Consider the following 16495-nt stretch of genomic DNA (forward strand, 5'->3'; position numbering starts at 1 on the left):
TTGCCCTAAAGGGACCAAGAGACCTTAATTGGAGAAGTTGGCAGTGAACCACTGGACTCCTCGGGGCTGACGAGGGAGTAATGGGTTCACAGAGGCCACTTGGCAATTCTGAGACTGGCCACTGAGGAAAATCGCCAGGAAACCCATACAAGTTGAAAGACAGAGACAGACAGAGACAACTATGAGGCCCAGAGAATGAAAATGCCCATCGGCCAACAGCAACATTTGGTCCTGGTAAAATCTTCTTTGCTCCCCTCAATCAAACCAGAAAAGGCATCTAGGGTCAACAAGAATGAGGGAAGCCTTCACCATGAATGCAGTTGGAAGCAGTGATACTTAAATAGAGCATGACCATTTTTGATTTTTGAACTGAAGCTGTGTTTGTGACTTTAAGGAACTATTATTTACCAAAAAGGTCCTGCAGCCTACCTGTCTTTTCGTCTAGGGTTAGGAGAGGGCTATTCCTTTAAGCAGACTTAACAGGATAGTGAGAGAAAAATAAAATTGCTTTTGGGGTTACATTCACCATTATTCTGCATAGTAGTGAATCCCTTAGTTGTTAATGTATTTGACTAGATGGGCATTTCAACCCACTTCACCCTTTATTTTCTTCTCACTGTTGGGCAAGGATCTGTCTAGCATGATATCACATCAGTTAGCCCTGAGAGACAAAGGAATATGGTTTTGTCTTACAGATGTCCCGCTCTGAAACATCCCAAAGGCCTCGTCCAGTCTCCTGAAAGGACCAGTAGCAGTTAGGAGCAAAGGACTTTCCAGGTGTGACCTTGACTACTCAGGATGGAACCAGGACCCTGGAGAAAGAGCCAAGAGGCACACAAAATGACAACGATGGCAACCATAATGACACCAAGAATAATAGAAAGAAAAAGGAAAGGGAAGCCAGTAGAGGGAAGGTCCTGGGCTCCAGCCAAGGCCAGCCCATAGACTGAAAGGGAAATGAACAATGAATGGTGCACCATATTCTAGACCCTGTAGGTGTTTGTGCCTGTGTATAATGTGTTCTCTCCAGGACTGCATTGAGGGCAGTCTAAAAATCAGGACAGGATTCCCCGCCTTCTCACATTCCTGGACCCCAAGATTCTTCACAGCAGGGACTGTCTGAGTAATCCGTGCCTTTCTGCAGCTGTGCAGCACCCAAGACAGAGCAGTGGGCTCACTACGGCTCCTGGATGGGTGGCAGCGCAGACAATGGCCTTGAGTAAATCCCTCTCCCAGGATTCTCCATTGCCCTGAACCCCTGAAAGACTCCTTTTCCTCTTTCCTGCAGCCCCTGCAAAGTCTTGGGAAGCCAGGGTCCCTCAGCAGTGTGCCTCTCATACGAGCCATGCTGTGATGGTCCAGGCAATGAGATAGTGCAGGTGGAAGGACTTTGCATAATTTCACAGTGACAAATATCACTGTTAGCCACGTGTGGCAGTTCGGGTTGTATGAGATGGAACTCCATGAAGGTTTACTCCTGTGCAAGGAAACTTTCTGGGCATACCAGGGAAGAGGCAAAGGCTCATTTCAACCCCCTAAAAAATAATCCCGTGCCCCCTATTGTAAGATCTTCTGGAATCAAGCTGGTGCTGCCCAGTGACTAGTTGCCTGAATAACTAAAGCCTCGAGCCAGATGTGGGTGGGCAGGCCTGTGCTATCCAGGAACCCAGACACAACCTAGAAGCATCAGAGGCCTCAACCCCTTGGAGGCCCCAGAAACTGCTCTGTTCAGACACCACAGAACCTGTTTGTGAATTTCATGCCCAGGCTGCAAAGGGGGGAACACAGGTAAACACAGACAAAGTTTCAACCTTTTTATTCAAAGCAGCTTTTCACAATGTATAAATACTGCATATTAGCACACATGAAAATACAACTTCTAAGGCACCCAGAAATGTGTTCATACACGTTACAGGACCATTCACAAAGAGAGTGTACAATTTGCTCTAGACAGTCAGCATTTGATAAATCAGATTATTACCCTCCAGTACTGCACCCAGTCTCAGGAAATATTTACAACATGGTGAGACAGGGTCAGCTGTACCTGCTTGATAATTCTATGAAGTACTCATACTTACAATATTCAGAACTAGTTCAAGACTCTCCCATGACAAAAGAAAACGAGTAGCCTAATTTGCAAAGGTCTCCTTGGATTTTGGTGTGTGTGCTACATCCAGGATCAAACCCAAACACTCCTAGGGTGGGCTGGATAAGTTTTTGGTAGCCTGCTTCATAATCAGAAGTTTGGTAATAAGCCTTACCACTAGAATACCACTTCTTCAGCATCAAGCATTTCTCAACCAGTTAAAGGATCGATGATTTCATCATGAATGAGAATGGAGAGCATCCCCTGGTGTGAGAATAGAAAGAAAATTCTTCTCACATCATCAGGAACTGGAATGGGTCAATGTAGAACACCAGGAAGTGGAGATTTGGCAACTGCCGGATGGCTGTTCAGTGTAGTCACATCTGAAAGACTCGCCGTCGGGGTTGTTATTCAGATGGAGTCGTCCACACTGGCCAGAGAACCTGGAAGCATGCCAGACCTCCACTGTGTATCGTAATGGGTAAAGGCTGGGACTGCACAGCAAAAACACCCCCCTGAGATAGCGAGTTTTCATCTGAGAAACTCACCTTTCAGAGCCTTCTCCAGGTGACAACACACCCTCTTTATGGCCAACCCCGGGGGAGCATGCGGTTGGTGGAAGCGAGCAGTTTCTTTGTGCCATGAAGCATGCACACCTCTGCCTAGATGTGCCTACGATCTATGAAACTCATGCTTTGTTGAAATAATGAAATTCTTTGGTCCTTGGTTTTATGAAAGGCAATATTTTCACAATCCTGTCAACATGGGCATCAGCAAATGACTTCAAGCTGGGACTAATGACGCAGGGACAAATTAAATACTAGATGGAAAACTCTACACCCTCCAAACTTCCCAGAATCCCCTAAACTCCAGCATCAGGTCAGGTGTGGGGGCTAATGAGGCATGGTCAAGCCAACAGATGCCAGAGCTGAAGCTTAAAACTAGATGTCAATTTTTCATACTGCAAACATTTGAGGCATATCTCCATCCCAGGGTAGATAAGTTGACTTTATGAACACTATTCAAGATGAACCAAATAGTAACTTGATTTTAGCCATGCTGTAGCCTTGGTCTCAAAATCATCTTTAAAGCCTAGGTAAGGAGAATCAGCTGATACTGTGACCAACTGAAAGGAATCATAATTTTAGGAGAATTTAAGTCCAATTTTCAGTTGGTTTTACTGGGTCCCAAGCACAGTGGACACACCACCTATGAGATCCACGACTTGCGTTCCATGAAAACACCCTGGGTTGGATGGACTCAACCAATGTGTACGATCTGCATCTAGTTTGCCTTTGCCCTGCTAAACATGGGTTTCATATGGCTTAACACAGACAGTTCATTGATAAGACGCTCAGAACACATGGGAATGCTGATTGTATAACTGAAATGAACTTCAGATTGTCTACACAAGACTCACATGTAAACTTTATTAACATCTCTCAAGGAATGCTGATCTCAGCCAGGTTGGACGTTTCCAAGTCACCCACACGGAACCTGGGGTCAACCACCAAGGTCAGGAGCAGGAAATGCCATTTGTTCAGAACAAATGATGGACCAGCAGCCCTCCCTGTGACCGTGTCTAAATCATGCGAATAGTACAAAGGTGGCTCCAGAAAACCTGTCCTTGGCTCATGTGTATGGCCAAAGACAATCATCAAGGTGCCCATCTGGCCCCTGCAGCCATCAACGCAACCAAACTCTTCAGATAAGCCATAACTTACAGACTGCATGGAGTCCATCAACATGGCTTACATTGCTTGGAAGAAACAACCCGTATTACCCTTTTTTTTTTTTTTTGCAACAAGCTTAAGGCTCTGTTTACAAACTCCATCAACTGCCACACAGTGAGAATTTATGGGGAGATCTTAAACTACATATGTAGTTGTAAAGGTTGGAAAATTTACTGATCCTAATGGTAAGGCTTATTCACAAACGCAATACATTTTCAAATTACATTTCAAGAAAAAAAAAATTAACCTGCTCTCTAACAATATAAGAGCATTAGAGTCTAATGGGAAAAAAAAAACACAAAAAACATTGGCACCAAACCAGTATGCTATTTTTTGAAAGAACAAGTGATATTAATGAAAAAGATTGCCTAAAACGCATATTCTAACTTACCACAGAAATATAAAAGTTTATATTCTGAAAATATATACTGTATTAAAGTCTGTAAGCATTTCAACCAAAATTTGCAGAAATAACTAAGCGACACTTATCTACAACAAAAATATACATGCAAGACAACCCCCAAATGGTTTCCCTTAAATATCTACAAAGGCAAAGTGTAGATTTTTAAAGATTATACAAAACCATTTACAGAGAACAAAATAAAATACTTAAGAAATCTCATTTAGAGTCTTAAATACTGTGTATATTAGTGAGAGTGTCTAAACTAATATATACAACAGACCTAAGTATCTGAATATAGAAACACAAAGGAGAAGCAAGTTTGCATTTTAAATATTCACTTCGGAATATTTGAAGATGTTTGTATGTGTTTCTCTTTGTTTAAAAAAACTTCCACAGAAACGAGATTGTAAAACTGCATGAATGTAACTAAATTTCAAATTTTAAAAAGTTTACAAATTTTTAAGCCAACAGTTAATAATGGGAAATGCAATTCAGCATTCAGTGAAGGCTATTTTTAAATGTGGATATTCAGAGATACAGTTGCATTGATCAAAGTCTATTGTGATTATTTCTTTTCCATCCTTATACTAAACTTTAAATGGAAAAAACATATTTCCATGATTCAGAGAGAACATTTCCTAATTTAATCTAAATTGGACAAGAATAACATTTTAAATCATTCCTCTACTACCTTCTCAGAGTTATCCAATTTCATCCTTAAAGGGTAATTTTTGATGTTTTTTTGCCCACGGATATTATTCCAAAGCCAGAAGAGACACGTGGCTACATCAGCCTTAGTCGGTGGCTTCCAAATGGTGAGGAGCTCTGACCTCCTTCTACAAACAGCCTCTTGGAATTCGGCCGTTAACTCAAGTGTTTCCACTACAAGATGCTGATACCAATCTCCAGGGATCAGAGCAGAGAGGGAGAAGAGTTCTAATGCACGGCTAACAAGATGGCAAGCAGTGGGTTGCCTAGAAGGTTCCTTGACTGAAGAGGTACCCTTAACTTCCCACCCACAGCTGTTTTTCCAACCCCACGGGTAATTCTGGAATGTGGCTGCCAAAACAAGGCACAATTCCTCAAAGACTTGCCCAGGAATTGCAGACACAGTGGGGATGCAGGCAAAGCAGGGTAGAGAGTGAAGAAAAGGATCCTAGGGTAAAGAGAGGGTTCTGGGATAGAAGATAATGAGTGGAATCTGAGCCCTATTTCAAGACACATCCACAGATCTCGTACTTTCCATCCCAATCCAATGTTACCTGGATTTCATCTACACTTGATCAAAATAACTACCCAGAAAGTGAAAAAATCCAGAGCTTCAGTCTAAACAGATTTAACCAACTTTTGCCCACTTCGTGGAACATCCTTCTTGAATTGACAATATGAAAACAACCCAAACACAGATCATCGTTTGAAACACTTCCTGTTATAACCAGAACCTAGAAATTAAAGGGAATTCCACCTTAGTAATGGTTTCACATTCCTACCTTATCACCAGAGATCCTTGAAATGTTTATAAGTTTGGATTTGTGATATGTCCGAAGCTAAAATATTTCTGGTGTTTTCAGCAAGGAACAAAGATGGACATTGATCGAAAGAAATTTCCAAACATTCTCTTCCATCTCCAACAAGAATACTGACACTGCTTCTATGGTAAACACATCTGCCCCTAGAAGGTAAACAGAAAGCAAGGGTCTCTTTCTTTAGAGGATTTAGCAATGCTACACAGATGATCTGCCACCACACACAAGAATGAAGTTTGTCTAGGGGCTTCGGAGAAGCATACATTTGCTTTCTCAAAAGAAGAGAGAAAACCAAGTGGAAAGGTGATAATAGGCATTTAGGCAAAAGCAGGTGTTTCCCTATAATAATTCCCCATATTCTAGGTCTGCAGTTCCTACAGGATCCCATGTGGACAAAGGGAAGGGCACACAGATCTTCAATTTGATCTTCCTCTGGCTAGACTCAGCCAAGGTGACTACCCGCTCCCAGCTCCCCATGGCCCAGACTGCCTAGATGGAGGAAGGTAGAAGATAAGAAACATCATGAAGTCACGGAGAAACTCAAAAGTAGAGAGACTTTCTACAGAGGGAGCCAAGGCCATCTTAAGGATCAAGAGTCTAGATAAACTTCAGATTCACTGTCTAAAGGACCATGTCTCTAGTCATAGACTAGACACTCAACGTGTCTCTGAAACACAAAGCTCAGAGCCATAAGCCTCTCTATCTGTCTGGCCCATTGCATCTGGTCACCTTCCAGAAAGAAAAAGGAACATACGGAGATACATAACCAACCGTAGCAATGACCCTTCTTTGCTGAGCCCACCTCCCTTCCCCCAGCTATGCCCAACTCTAGCTGCTTCACTCAACTCTCCAAGGAAGGGTCATGAGAGACTGGGACTAACATAGGAAGAGAGAAGACCAGCGAGCAAAGAGCCTCTGAGGACACTCAGGGGTTGCAGAGTGAAGATAAAGCTCATCTCTGGTTTCTCTTAAGAACAAGGATTCCATCATTACACCAAGAACCATTCTATAAGCCAAAGACCTGGCACGGAGTGATTCCTTTCAGCCACAGACATCCTTCCATTTTTCTCTCTCTGAATTTTATTTCTACATGGTTGCTTGCTGCAGTGCACCAAACGGCATAAACTTCGTATGGGATTTGGTCCAGGGCAGTATGAAAATAGTATCTGTGTGAAGACAGATATCATAATATATAAACAAAAATAAATAAATTAAATAAGTCTGATTTTAAAGAAAAAAAAACATTTTCCTAGGAGTTTATGTTTTTGCAAAACTAGCTTTACATATAATACACATAAATTATCAGAATTTCCACTTACATTGTTTTAAAAATATATATTTAACAAAACATTCCTAAATATACAATATCTGGTTTTGTAAATCACTCGGGTGGGTTTTAAGACCAAGCCCTAAAAGTTATACAGATCTGCATCAGAGAGGAGACTGAGGATGGCTCTACACAATTGTTTTGCTCTTCAGTCTGGAAATTCCCTAAGATGGACTCTCTCCCTTCCCCGGATCTGCACTTAACCAGAACGAGCGTGCTGGCCCAGTCTCCAGAAGAGGCACTGTGCAGACACAGTCTGAGTCAGAAAAATGGGGAAACTGGTCTTCCCCTTCCTGGACTTGGATGGTGCATTTCAACAAGTGGGGGCAGAACAGTACCTGGCCGAGGCCTGGGAAGATATAGCCCTCATAGCTCTCTAGCCAGCGGGGTAGGGACACTGGGGAGGCCAAGTATACTGCATTTCCCATCTGTTACACAAAGTCAAACCAATGAAGAACAACCGCAAACAAAGAAATGAACACAACCCTAGGTATAGAGACACCTTGACAAACTCCTTGGCCGGGCTTACACTGGGCTCCGATTTCTGAAACACAGGGCAAAGCTGGAAGTCAAGTGCCCTTGATCACTGCGGCAAGTGAGCCGGGGCCCTTCAGACTTCGTAAATCTTGTCCTGCAGGTAGCTGAACAGGGAATCCAGGCCTTTGGAGGAACTCCAGAGCTGCTTCAGCATGAGGCATTCTTTCTCATTCACATCTTCAAGCACCGATTTCAGGAAACTGCGGACAAGGCATTTCGACTCCTCCAGCACCTGAAGGGAAAGGCAACAGGCCTCGTTAGCCAGGCACCAGGGACTCTGCTCCAGAAGAACGCACTTGGCCTGTGAGGCACCAGTCAACCTCCTGATGTCCAAAGGCAGAGGAGGCTGCCTACTGCAGTCCGGCTTTCCCAGGCCCATGTCCCCAGCAATGCCGGGAGTGGGTTCCAGGTGTGCCATGATGTTGAGCCCACACTCCCTAGGATGGCTGAGTGGGGCCCACATCATCCCCAACCCCAAGAGCTTTGTCTTTTAACCAAGGGAAACATAAACTTAGTATCACTTTCTATGGTGTCACAAAAAAGTTTCCAAAACACTACTTTCACCTCCTTCTGCTTCATTTTCATTATCTGTGAGACAGGAGTAATGATACCTAACTCAAGGATGGCTGGGGTCACAGAGTAAGGCAATGACATGAACTAAAGGTTGTCCAAGCATCCATCTGAGCCACCTCAACAATGCCTCTCTTTCAAGCTTAGTAGTAAGAGCAGTGGTAATAATGGTAGCAATCACTGTAATAATAGGTATAATTACAATAATTGTGAGAATGAGTGAGAATAAAATAGTAGTAAAACTATAGTATTAAAGAAGTAATAATAGTAGTAATTTGTTAAAGGAGTAATAGTAATGTCAATAATACAGTAGTGATAATGGTGACGATATTAGTAATACTACAGCATTAGAGCAGTAATTATGGTAATGATATTAGTAATGCAGTGGTTATAATAGTAACAATAATCATTGTAATGAATAATAACAATTGTGGTCATCATAGTATTAATAATACCAATACCACTACAATCACCATTAACCAATAAGGTCTATAGCATTACTTTTTCTTCATTTGTCATTTCTTGCTCATGAAAGCTCCACGAATAGGTGGTTTCCACAGGATAGATGAAGGACCTACACTCAATAAGTAAAGTTGCCAGAGTTGCCTGATGGACGTGGCGGCAAACATCTGGCTGATTCTAACAGGTTGCACTGCTGCCTCATTCTGGCAGAGGCTCTGCTAGGAGGTAAGCATCTGAGCATCCCTTCTTTGGCCTCCACCATCCTCTGCTGATGTCAGAGCTTCAGTTCTCACTCTCCCAAAGCGTGTTCACATAGAAAAAAGCAAGGCAAGAGCTCCCTTGCTCAAGCAGGCTGGGAAGGGGCTGTGATCTTATTCTTCAGCCTGGGCTAGAGGCGAACAGGCAGTGAGGATGGGCTGGCAAACCAAGATGGTGTCTTTCCTTCCAAAAATTCCTCTGAAGAACACCATCTCCCAAAGGCTGTGGGGTAGATTCCTTTCTTGTGGAAATCAACCCAAAGCTCCTGAATTCATAAACATGAACAGGAGAGGTTTCCTGGCTGTATTTGACAGCTGGTTTCACCTGAAAACCTCCATTGCCCAAAGACCAAACTCCTCAGTGGGGCTTTGAGGCCTTTCTCCCAACCTTCCTTTTCACGATTTGTCCCTTGACTGCCCTGGGCACCTGCTCACACCACCATGTGTTGCTACCTAACCTCTCCATAGGTCTTGAAACTCGTATGCTCTAACTCATGCTGCTGCTGCTTCTTAGAATTGCTACCTGCCTCTCCAAATTGGAACAGAAAAAGTAAAATTGTCATTATATGTGGATGGCCTGATATTCTATATGAAAAAGCATAAAGACTCCATCAAAACACTGTTGGATCTAATAAATGAATTCAGTTAGGTTGCAGGATACAAAATTAATATTCAGAAACACGTTGCATTTCTATACATTTAAAAACAATCCCATTTACAATTGCACCAAAATGAATAAAATATCTAGGAATAAATTTAACCAAGGAGATTAAACACCTTTACTCTGAAAACTCTTAAGACATTGATGCAAGAAACTGAAGATGACACAAATAAATGGAAGGATAGACCATGCTCATGGTTTGGAAGGATTAACATTTTTTAAATGCCCATACTATCCAAGGCAATCCACAGATTTAATGCAATCCCTACAAAAATGCCAATGACATTTTTCATAGAATCAGAACAATAATCCTAAAAGAATTTTTTAAAATATTTTTATTGATTTTCAGAGAGAGAAAGACAGAGAGAGGGAGGGAGAAACACCAATATAAGAGTGAAACATTGGCCGCCTCCCCTACTGTGTATTGAGCCTGCAATCTGGGCATGTGCCCAGACCAGGATTCAAACAATGCTTCAGTGCACAGGACGATGCCCAACCAATCAAGCCACACTAGCCCGGGCAATAATCCTAACATTTATATAAAACCACAAAGACCCCAAATTGCCAAAACAATCTGGAGGAATAAGAACAAAGTTAGAGATATCATGCTCCCTGATTTCAAACTATACTATAAAGCTATAGTAATCAAAACAGTATAGCACTGGCACAAAAACAAATAGATCAATGGAACAGAACAGAGAGTCAGAAATAGACCCACAATTCTATGGTCAATTAATCTATAACAAGGGAGGCAAGAATATATAATGAAGAAATGGCAGTTTCTTCAATAAATGGTGCTGGGGAAACTGGATAGATACAAAAAATGAACATGGACCACCTTCTTCCTCCATATACAAAAATAAACTCAATATCATAAAACCCCTAGGAAAAAACTTAGGCAGTAAACTCTCTGACTTCAGTCTCAGATATATTTTTTTTGTATGTCTCCCTGAGCAAAGACAACAAAAGCAAAAGTAAAAAAGTGAAATTATATCAAATTAAAAAGCTTCTGCACAGGAAACCATCAACAAGAAGACTACCCACTGAATGGAAGAAAATATTCACAGAATATAACTCAGTGGTCGCCAACCCGTGGTCTGCGAACCACTGAGATCCGAAAGGTTGGTGACCACCGCTGTATCTTATAAGGGATAAATACTCAAAATATTTATATAAGGAATTCACAGTTTAACACACACACACACACACACACACACACACACACACACACAAAAGACCCAACAAACAACCCAATTAAAAATGGATGAATAGATATTTCTCCATAAAGGACATACAGATGGCCAAAAGACATATGAAAAGATTCTCAACATCACTAATCATCAGGGAAATATAAATCAAAACTACAATGAGATATCACTTCACACCTATCAGAATTGCTATTTTTTAAAAAGCCAACAAATAAGTGTTAGTGAAGATGTGATGAAACTGGAACCCTCATGTATTGTTGCTGAGGTTATAAATTAGTGTAGCCATGGGGAAAATGGTATGGAAATTCCTCAAAAAATTTAAATATAGAACTGCCATACAACCCAGAAATTCCACTTCTGGGTAGCTATTCAAAGAAAAGAAAACATTAATTCTAAAAGATATATGCAGCCCTGTGTTCACTGCAGCATTATTTAAATAGCCAAGATATTAAACAACCTAGGATTCCATCAGTAGATGAATGGATAATGAAGATTATACACACACACACACACACACACACACACACAATGAAATATTATTCAGCAAAAATAGGATGAAATATTACCATTTGTAACAACATAGATGGACTTACAGGGTATCTATGCTAAGTGAAATAAATCAGACAGAGAAAGATAAATACCATATGATTTCACTTATATGTGGAATCCAAAGAACAAAATAAACAAACAAAACAAAAACAGACTCATAGATACAGAGAACGAACCGATGGTTGGCAGATGGCAGGAGGGTTGAGGGACTGGGTGAAAAAGGTAAAAGGATTAAGAAGTACAAATTAGTAGTCACGAAATAGTCACAGGGATATAAAGTATAGCATAGGGAATACAGTCAATAATCTACAATAATAAAAGCATGATATGCTAATTAGACCAGACAGCCAGACAACCTCCCAGATGTCCTTCCAGATGACCTTCTGGACAAAGCCATGACTGCAAGGGCCTGAGGCAAGCCACCGTAGCTGCGAGGGCTGAGCCCCTTGCATGAATTTCATGCACTGGGCCTTTAGTATTATAATAATTATGTATGATGCCAAGTGGGTACTAGAATTATCAGGGGAATCTCTACATAAATTACATAAATGTCTAACCACTATGCTGTATACCTAAAACTAATATAAAATAATATTGAATATCAAACTAATTAAAATATTAAAAACACAAATAAAAAAATAAACAAAACCAAAAAGTAAACAAAACACAGTAACAACAGACTCAGAAACAGAGAACAAACTGATGGTTGCCCAAAGGGAACAGGGTAGGGAGATGGGTGAAAAAAGTGAGGGGATATGACATACAAACTTCCAGCTATAAAATAAATAAGTCAGGGGGATGTAATTAATGTGCAGTGCAGGGAACAATTAATAATATTGTAATAACTTTGTATGCTGACAGATGGGGTACTAGACTTACCAGGGTGATCACTTTGTAAGGTATATAAATGTAGAATCACTATGTTGTACACCTGAAACTACTATAATATTGTATGTCAACTATACTTTTATAAAAATATTCTTTAAAATGTCCACCTGCCTATGCAGCTGACTCTAGGGTCATCAACCATCTCCATTTGCCCAGGCCCAGGGGGTTTCCTGGGAACAAGGGATTATCCATGTTAAAACTAGGAGAGTCCCAGGCAAATGGGCACAAGTTGGTCACCATAGTCCTCAGAAAGATTAAAAGAGAATCCATATAAAGAGAATCCATAGTAAGTGTTCATCAGTAATGCAGAACCATCATCACCACTGGCATAGTCACGCTTCCAGGGAAAAGAGTTTACATACAGTAGGTGCCCAATAAAGGCTGGTGGGTGGAATCAGGAGTGTACAGCAGCTCAGTGGGGGTTCAGGATAGGCAGGGAGAAGGGAGGGAGGGTCACAGGTCTGGCCCCATTAACCCAGCACAGAAAGCGTCCCCCCGGCTTATTCTACAAAGCTTTCTCATTTCCTGAGCAGGCCCTGTGGTTGCAGGGGTGGCCTTTCCTCCACCTCTCAACAGGATATTTCCACACGGTGCTCAGAGTGACTTTCATGAGATAAAATCAACACTTAATTAAAAATCGGCGCCTCTGAAGAGGTGTCATTTATTTATCTATTTTTCAGTGTGTCTTCAGAGTCAAGCAGCAATGCTTGAATGTGCCAAGTGCTCGGTGGGCAGGAGAAATACAAGGACCATGTGGGCTGCTTCCTCTCGTCCCTCGGCTGGTTTCACACACTTTGCCCTTATTTGCCTTTGCTTATTGTTTCTTTGAAAACTATAGTAGTTTTGTGTCAGGGAGGGTGTTGAGGACTTTCTTTTAAGGCAACACCTTCTTCCCCAGAGTGTAAATCTCTTCTGTGAGGTTTTTCCAATTGGAAATGATGGGGAATATTAATAATGCTGGCTGCCTCCCTCCGGATTTAAGGTCTCAACACTGAGACAAGGCATCTGGTAAATTACACAGGGCCTCTCAAGTACTCCCTGCATGGCCTGTAGCAAGTCCATTAGTCCCTGTCAGCTCATTGCTTTCATCTGCAGAATGGATCTCTCTCTTTGTGTTTTTTTTTAATGACTTCAGAGAGGAAGGGAGAGGCAGAAAGAGAGAAGCATCAATGATGAGAGAGAATCACTGACTGGCTGCCTCCTGCACGCCTTCTGTTGTGGATCAAGCCCACAACCCGGGCATGTGCCTTGACCAGGAATCAAACCATGATCTCCTGGTTCATAGGTCAATGCTCAACCACTGACCTACACCGGCTGGGCTCTTGCACTGACAAGAACACAGAGAAACAGGACTCACCAGTGCACTGCAGGACGCCATCTCCTTGACCCGTAGCATGACCTCCTGGCTGAACGTGGTTGGCCAGAAGACCTGGGACACCAGTCCTCTGCTGCAAGCCTCCTGGGCAGTGAGCTTCCGCCCACAGAAGAGCATCTCATTGGCCTGAAAAAGCAATGAGAAGGCTGAGAGCCCAGAGGACCTCTCGTGTCTGCTAGTGATGCCCGTGCTTGCTGTAAGTGTTCCAGGTCTGGAAGGCAGGAGTCTCAACCGGGTCCAATAAGCTTTGGAAACTATAATCAAACATTGTGTCTACGTGCAACTTTCTGAGCAAAGGGTCCACAGATTTCATTAAATTCCCAAAGAAGCCATGTATCTACTGTTGCTTTGTTTGCCGAATTACCCTCCACCTGTCTGGCAGCAGACCCACAGAAGTACGCACACACCTCCGACTGGGTGCATTTCTGTGCTGCGTGGTGACTGGCCTGGGGTTGACCAGATGATCCACCCTAGCCTCTATGGGGTTTCCAAGCTGAAGGCCCTGGGAAGAATCTTTCTCCTCTGGCTGCTGGCAAAAGTCAATGAGCCCAGGCCACCGACTGCTGTGTCCCCGCTCTGTGGAGAGGCAGGTCCACAAAGAAGGAAGGAATGGAGAACAAGAGAACTGACAGTACTTGAATTCCTGGACTCATCACCCACCAGGGACATTCCATTTCTAGACTTGTCAGTTATGGAAATCATTATTCTTTCCCCGGCTCCCCTCAAGGCAAAGTGTTTTCATCACTGGCAGCCAAAAAGGTGTTGTGTAACTAACACCATAACACAACACAGAGCAATGTCTCTCCTGGTGGCCCAGGGCTGTGCACAGACACTGCCCAGTCTTGAAAGGTGGAAAGTAACCCCTGCCTTCTGAGGACTCCTCTGCACACCACTCCCCACAGAATTTCCTTTTGCTTTGAAGTTCACAGCTGTCATAGGCTTCTGGGAGGACCTCCGTGGATAAGGTCCTAGGCACAGAGAGAGCATAGTGCTATCACCGCTGAAATTTACCAACAGGTGACTCTCGCACTGAAAATTAGGGCATGATGGTCATGGCCATGTGACAGGGTCCTTATCTCTTTCAGGATGAGTCCCTACCTCCTTCACAGGGCAGGCAACCTCTCCCTAATGGGCCATCCACCTGCCTCCCCTTCTTCCTTCCTGCCCCATACGCTTAGCTGCTCCATGATAGACATGGAAATGCCAAGCTCCCTGAACCTCTGCATCCATGCCCTGCTTCCCGCTTTGTTCTGGTTGTCACTGATGGGTCATGATTGACCCAATTGACCCAAAGGACAATTTTTCATGCCAGAGTGGAAAACCTGATCAGGTCACCAGTCCACAGAATGCATCAGGTTAGAGGTTGGAAGACAAATATTTATGTCTTCCAACAAATTATACTTATTTAGGAACACCTCGGTCTCAGGAGAAACGAAAGGAACTCAGTAGAAGGAGCCAAACAGGATGCAGTCCACAAGAAGAACAAGTCTCAAACAGCCACATTCTTGGGGTTTCAGAAATGATTGCAATGAAGGAGAAAAAGAGATAAGACTGTACAAAGTTAACATTTTCTGTGACCACAGAGGACGGGAGGAACTGGAGTGGCAGTGAGCTGGGGCAGAACACAGTGGCTGAGATCAAAAGGGAAAGTGTTGCTTCCCAGGCTCCCTGCCTGCCTCATTTTTCTGCCACCGGTGAGACTGAGCAGCCTAGAGCAGCCCCCAGGGCACTGCTGAATCCGAATGGCCTTATCTGTCCCCACTGTAGGTCCTGCTGCATAGATGTGGTGCTGGTGGGTTTGAGGGCTGAGGGTAACCTCTGCTGGTATCTTAGTTGCTATTCCTGCTTCATGCTACCATCAAAGAGAGACACCCCACACAGAAGCAGTGGGAGGGCGGGCTCCCATCCTTCTAAACTCATTCAAGCAGTGCCCCTGCTGGGAGCCTCCTCACCTGCCCGTAGGATTTGGCCCTGTCATCTGGATCGTAATTCTTTGGTAGTTTTCTGGGGTCTCCCAGGACCACCAGCATCTGCAGGCAGAGTGCTCCCAAGCAGTCCTTGGTGAAGCCTGTACCATATCGAATCCATCTCAAAATGCCACCTCTCAGACTGAGTAGACCAACCACTTCCAGAACACTTCCTATATCCTAGTGGTGGTAGTCTCTCAGACTCACTCATCAGAGGTAGGTTCCATTTTATAGCATACTGGTTAAGAGCACAGGCTCTGTGTTCATATTCCACAACTTCCATTGCTACTGTGTGCCCTGAGACAACTCACTTAACCTCTCTGATTCTCAGTCTCCACATCTGTCAAGAGGGGATAACAGTAGTCCTACCTTACAGGTGTGTCTTGAGGATGGAGTGAGTTAATGGCTGTCAAGCACTAGCCCCAGTGAGTGCTCTCTGAGCTGTTATGACTCACCCCTGCCCAGACTTGCTTCTAGCTGCTGGTGTAGAGTCTGACCACAGCCTACAGTGGGTGCTATGACCTTGCATGAACACCACTCTGCCTGCTTATGAGATGGCTTACCAGCGCGACACCCAGGATCTGGGGGAAGGTGTACGAGGAGCAGCCGGCGGGCGTGAGGCGGATGGTGGCATAGGGGGTCTGAAACCAGGCCTTCTCGCTGGCCCACACGATGTCGCAGAGGGGCAGGATGGAGGCACCCAGGCCCAGGGCAGGCCCGTTGATTGCCACCACGATGGGCTTCTTAAACTGGATAAAGGCCTTCACAAAGTCCCTGGGGAAAAGAGAAGACCCTCTTTAACAGGTGGCCAGGCTTGCTGAGACCAGGTGATGCCCTTGGTTGTCATGAGGCTGAAATAAGCTTCCCCAGGTGCAGTGAAGCACGTGTAGGTCCTCAGAGAAGAGTGGGTGCCAGGCCAGCGTCACATTCTCCCAGATGTTGGGCC

At 43.6% G+C, this 16495-nt stretch overlaps 1 protein-coding gene across 1 annotated transcript in view; it reads right to left on the bottom strand.

The window, feature by feature from the left end:
- Positions 1 to 1800: 1800 nt before the first annotated feature.
- CDYL2 (chromodomain protein, Y-like 2) overlaps positions 1801 to 16495 on the bottom strand; it is a 54708-nt gene continuing 40013 nt past the window's right edge. Inside the window, exons 5-7 of the mRNA XM_006754472.2 lie at positions 16113 to 16323; positions 13565 to 13708; positions 1801 to 7844 (exon numbers count right to left, since the gene is read on the bottom strand). Of these exons, the coding sequence (XP_006754535.1) occupies positions 7686 to 7844; positions 13565 to 13708; positions 16113 to 16323 (514 nt within the window). The 3' untranslated portion in view covers positions 1801 to 7685. The remainder of the gene's footprint in view (positions 7845 to 13564; positions 13709 to 16112; positions 16324 to 16495) is intronic.

This window comes from Myotis davidii, unplaced genomic scaffold (assembly GCF_000327345.1).
Source record: "Myotis davidii unplaced genomic scaffold, ASM32734v1 scaffold391, whole genome shotgun sequence".
NCBI lineage: Eukaryota > Metazoa > Chordata > Mammalia > Chiroptera > Vespertilionidae > Myotis > Myotis davidii.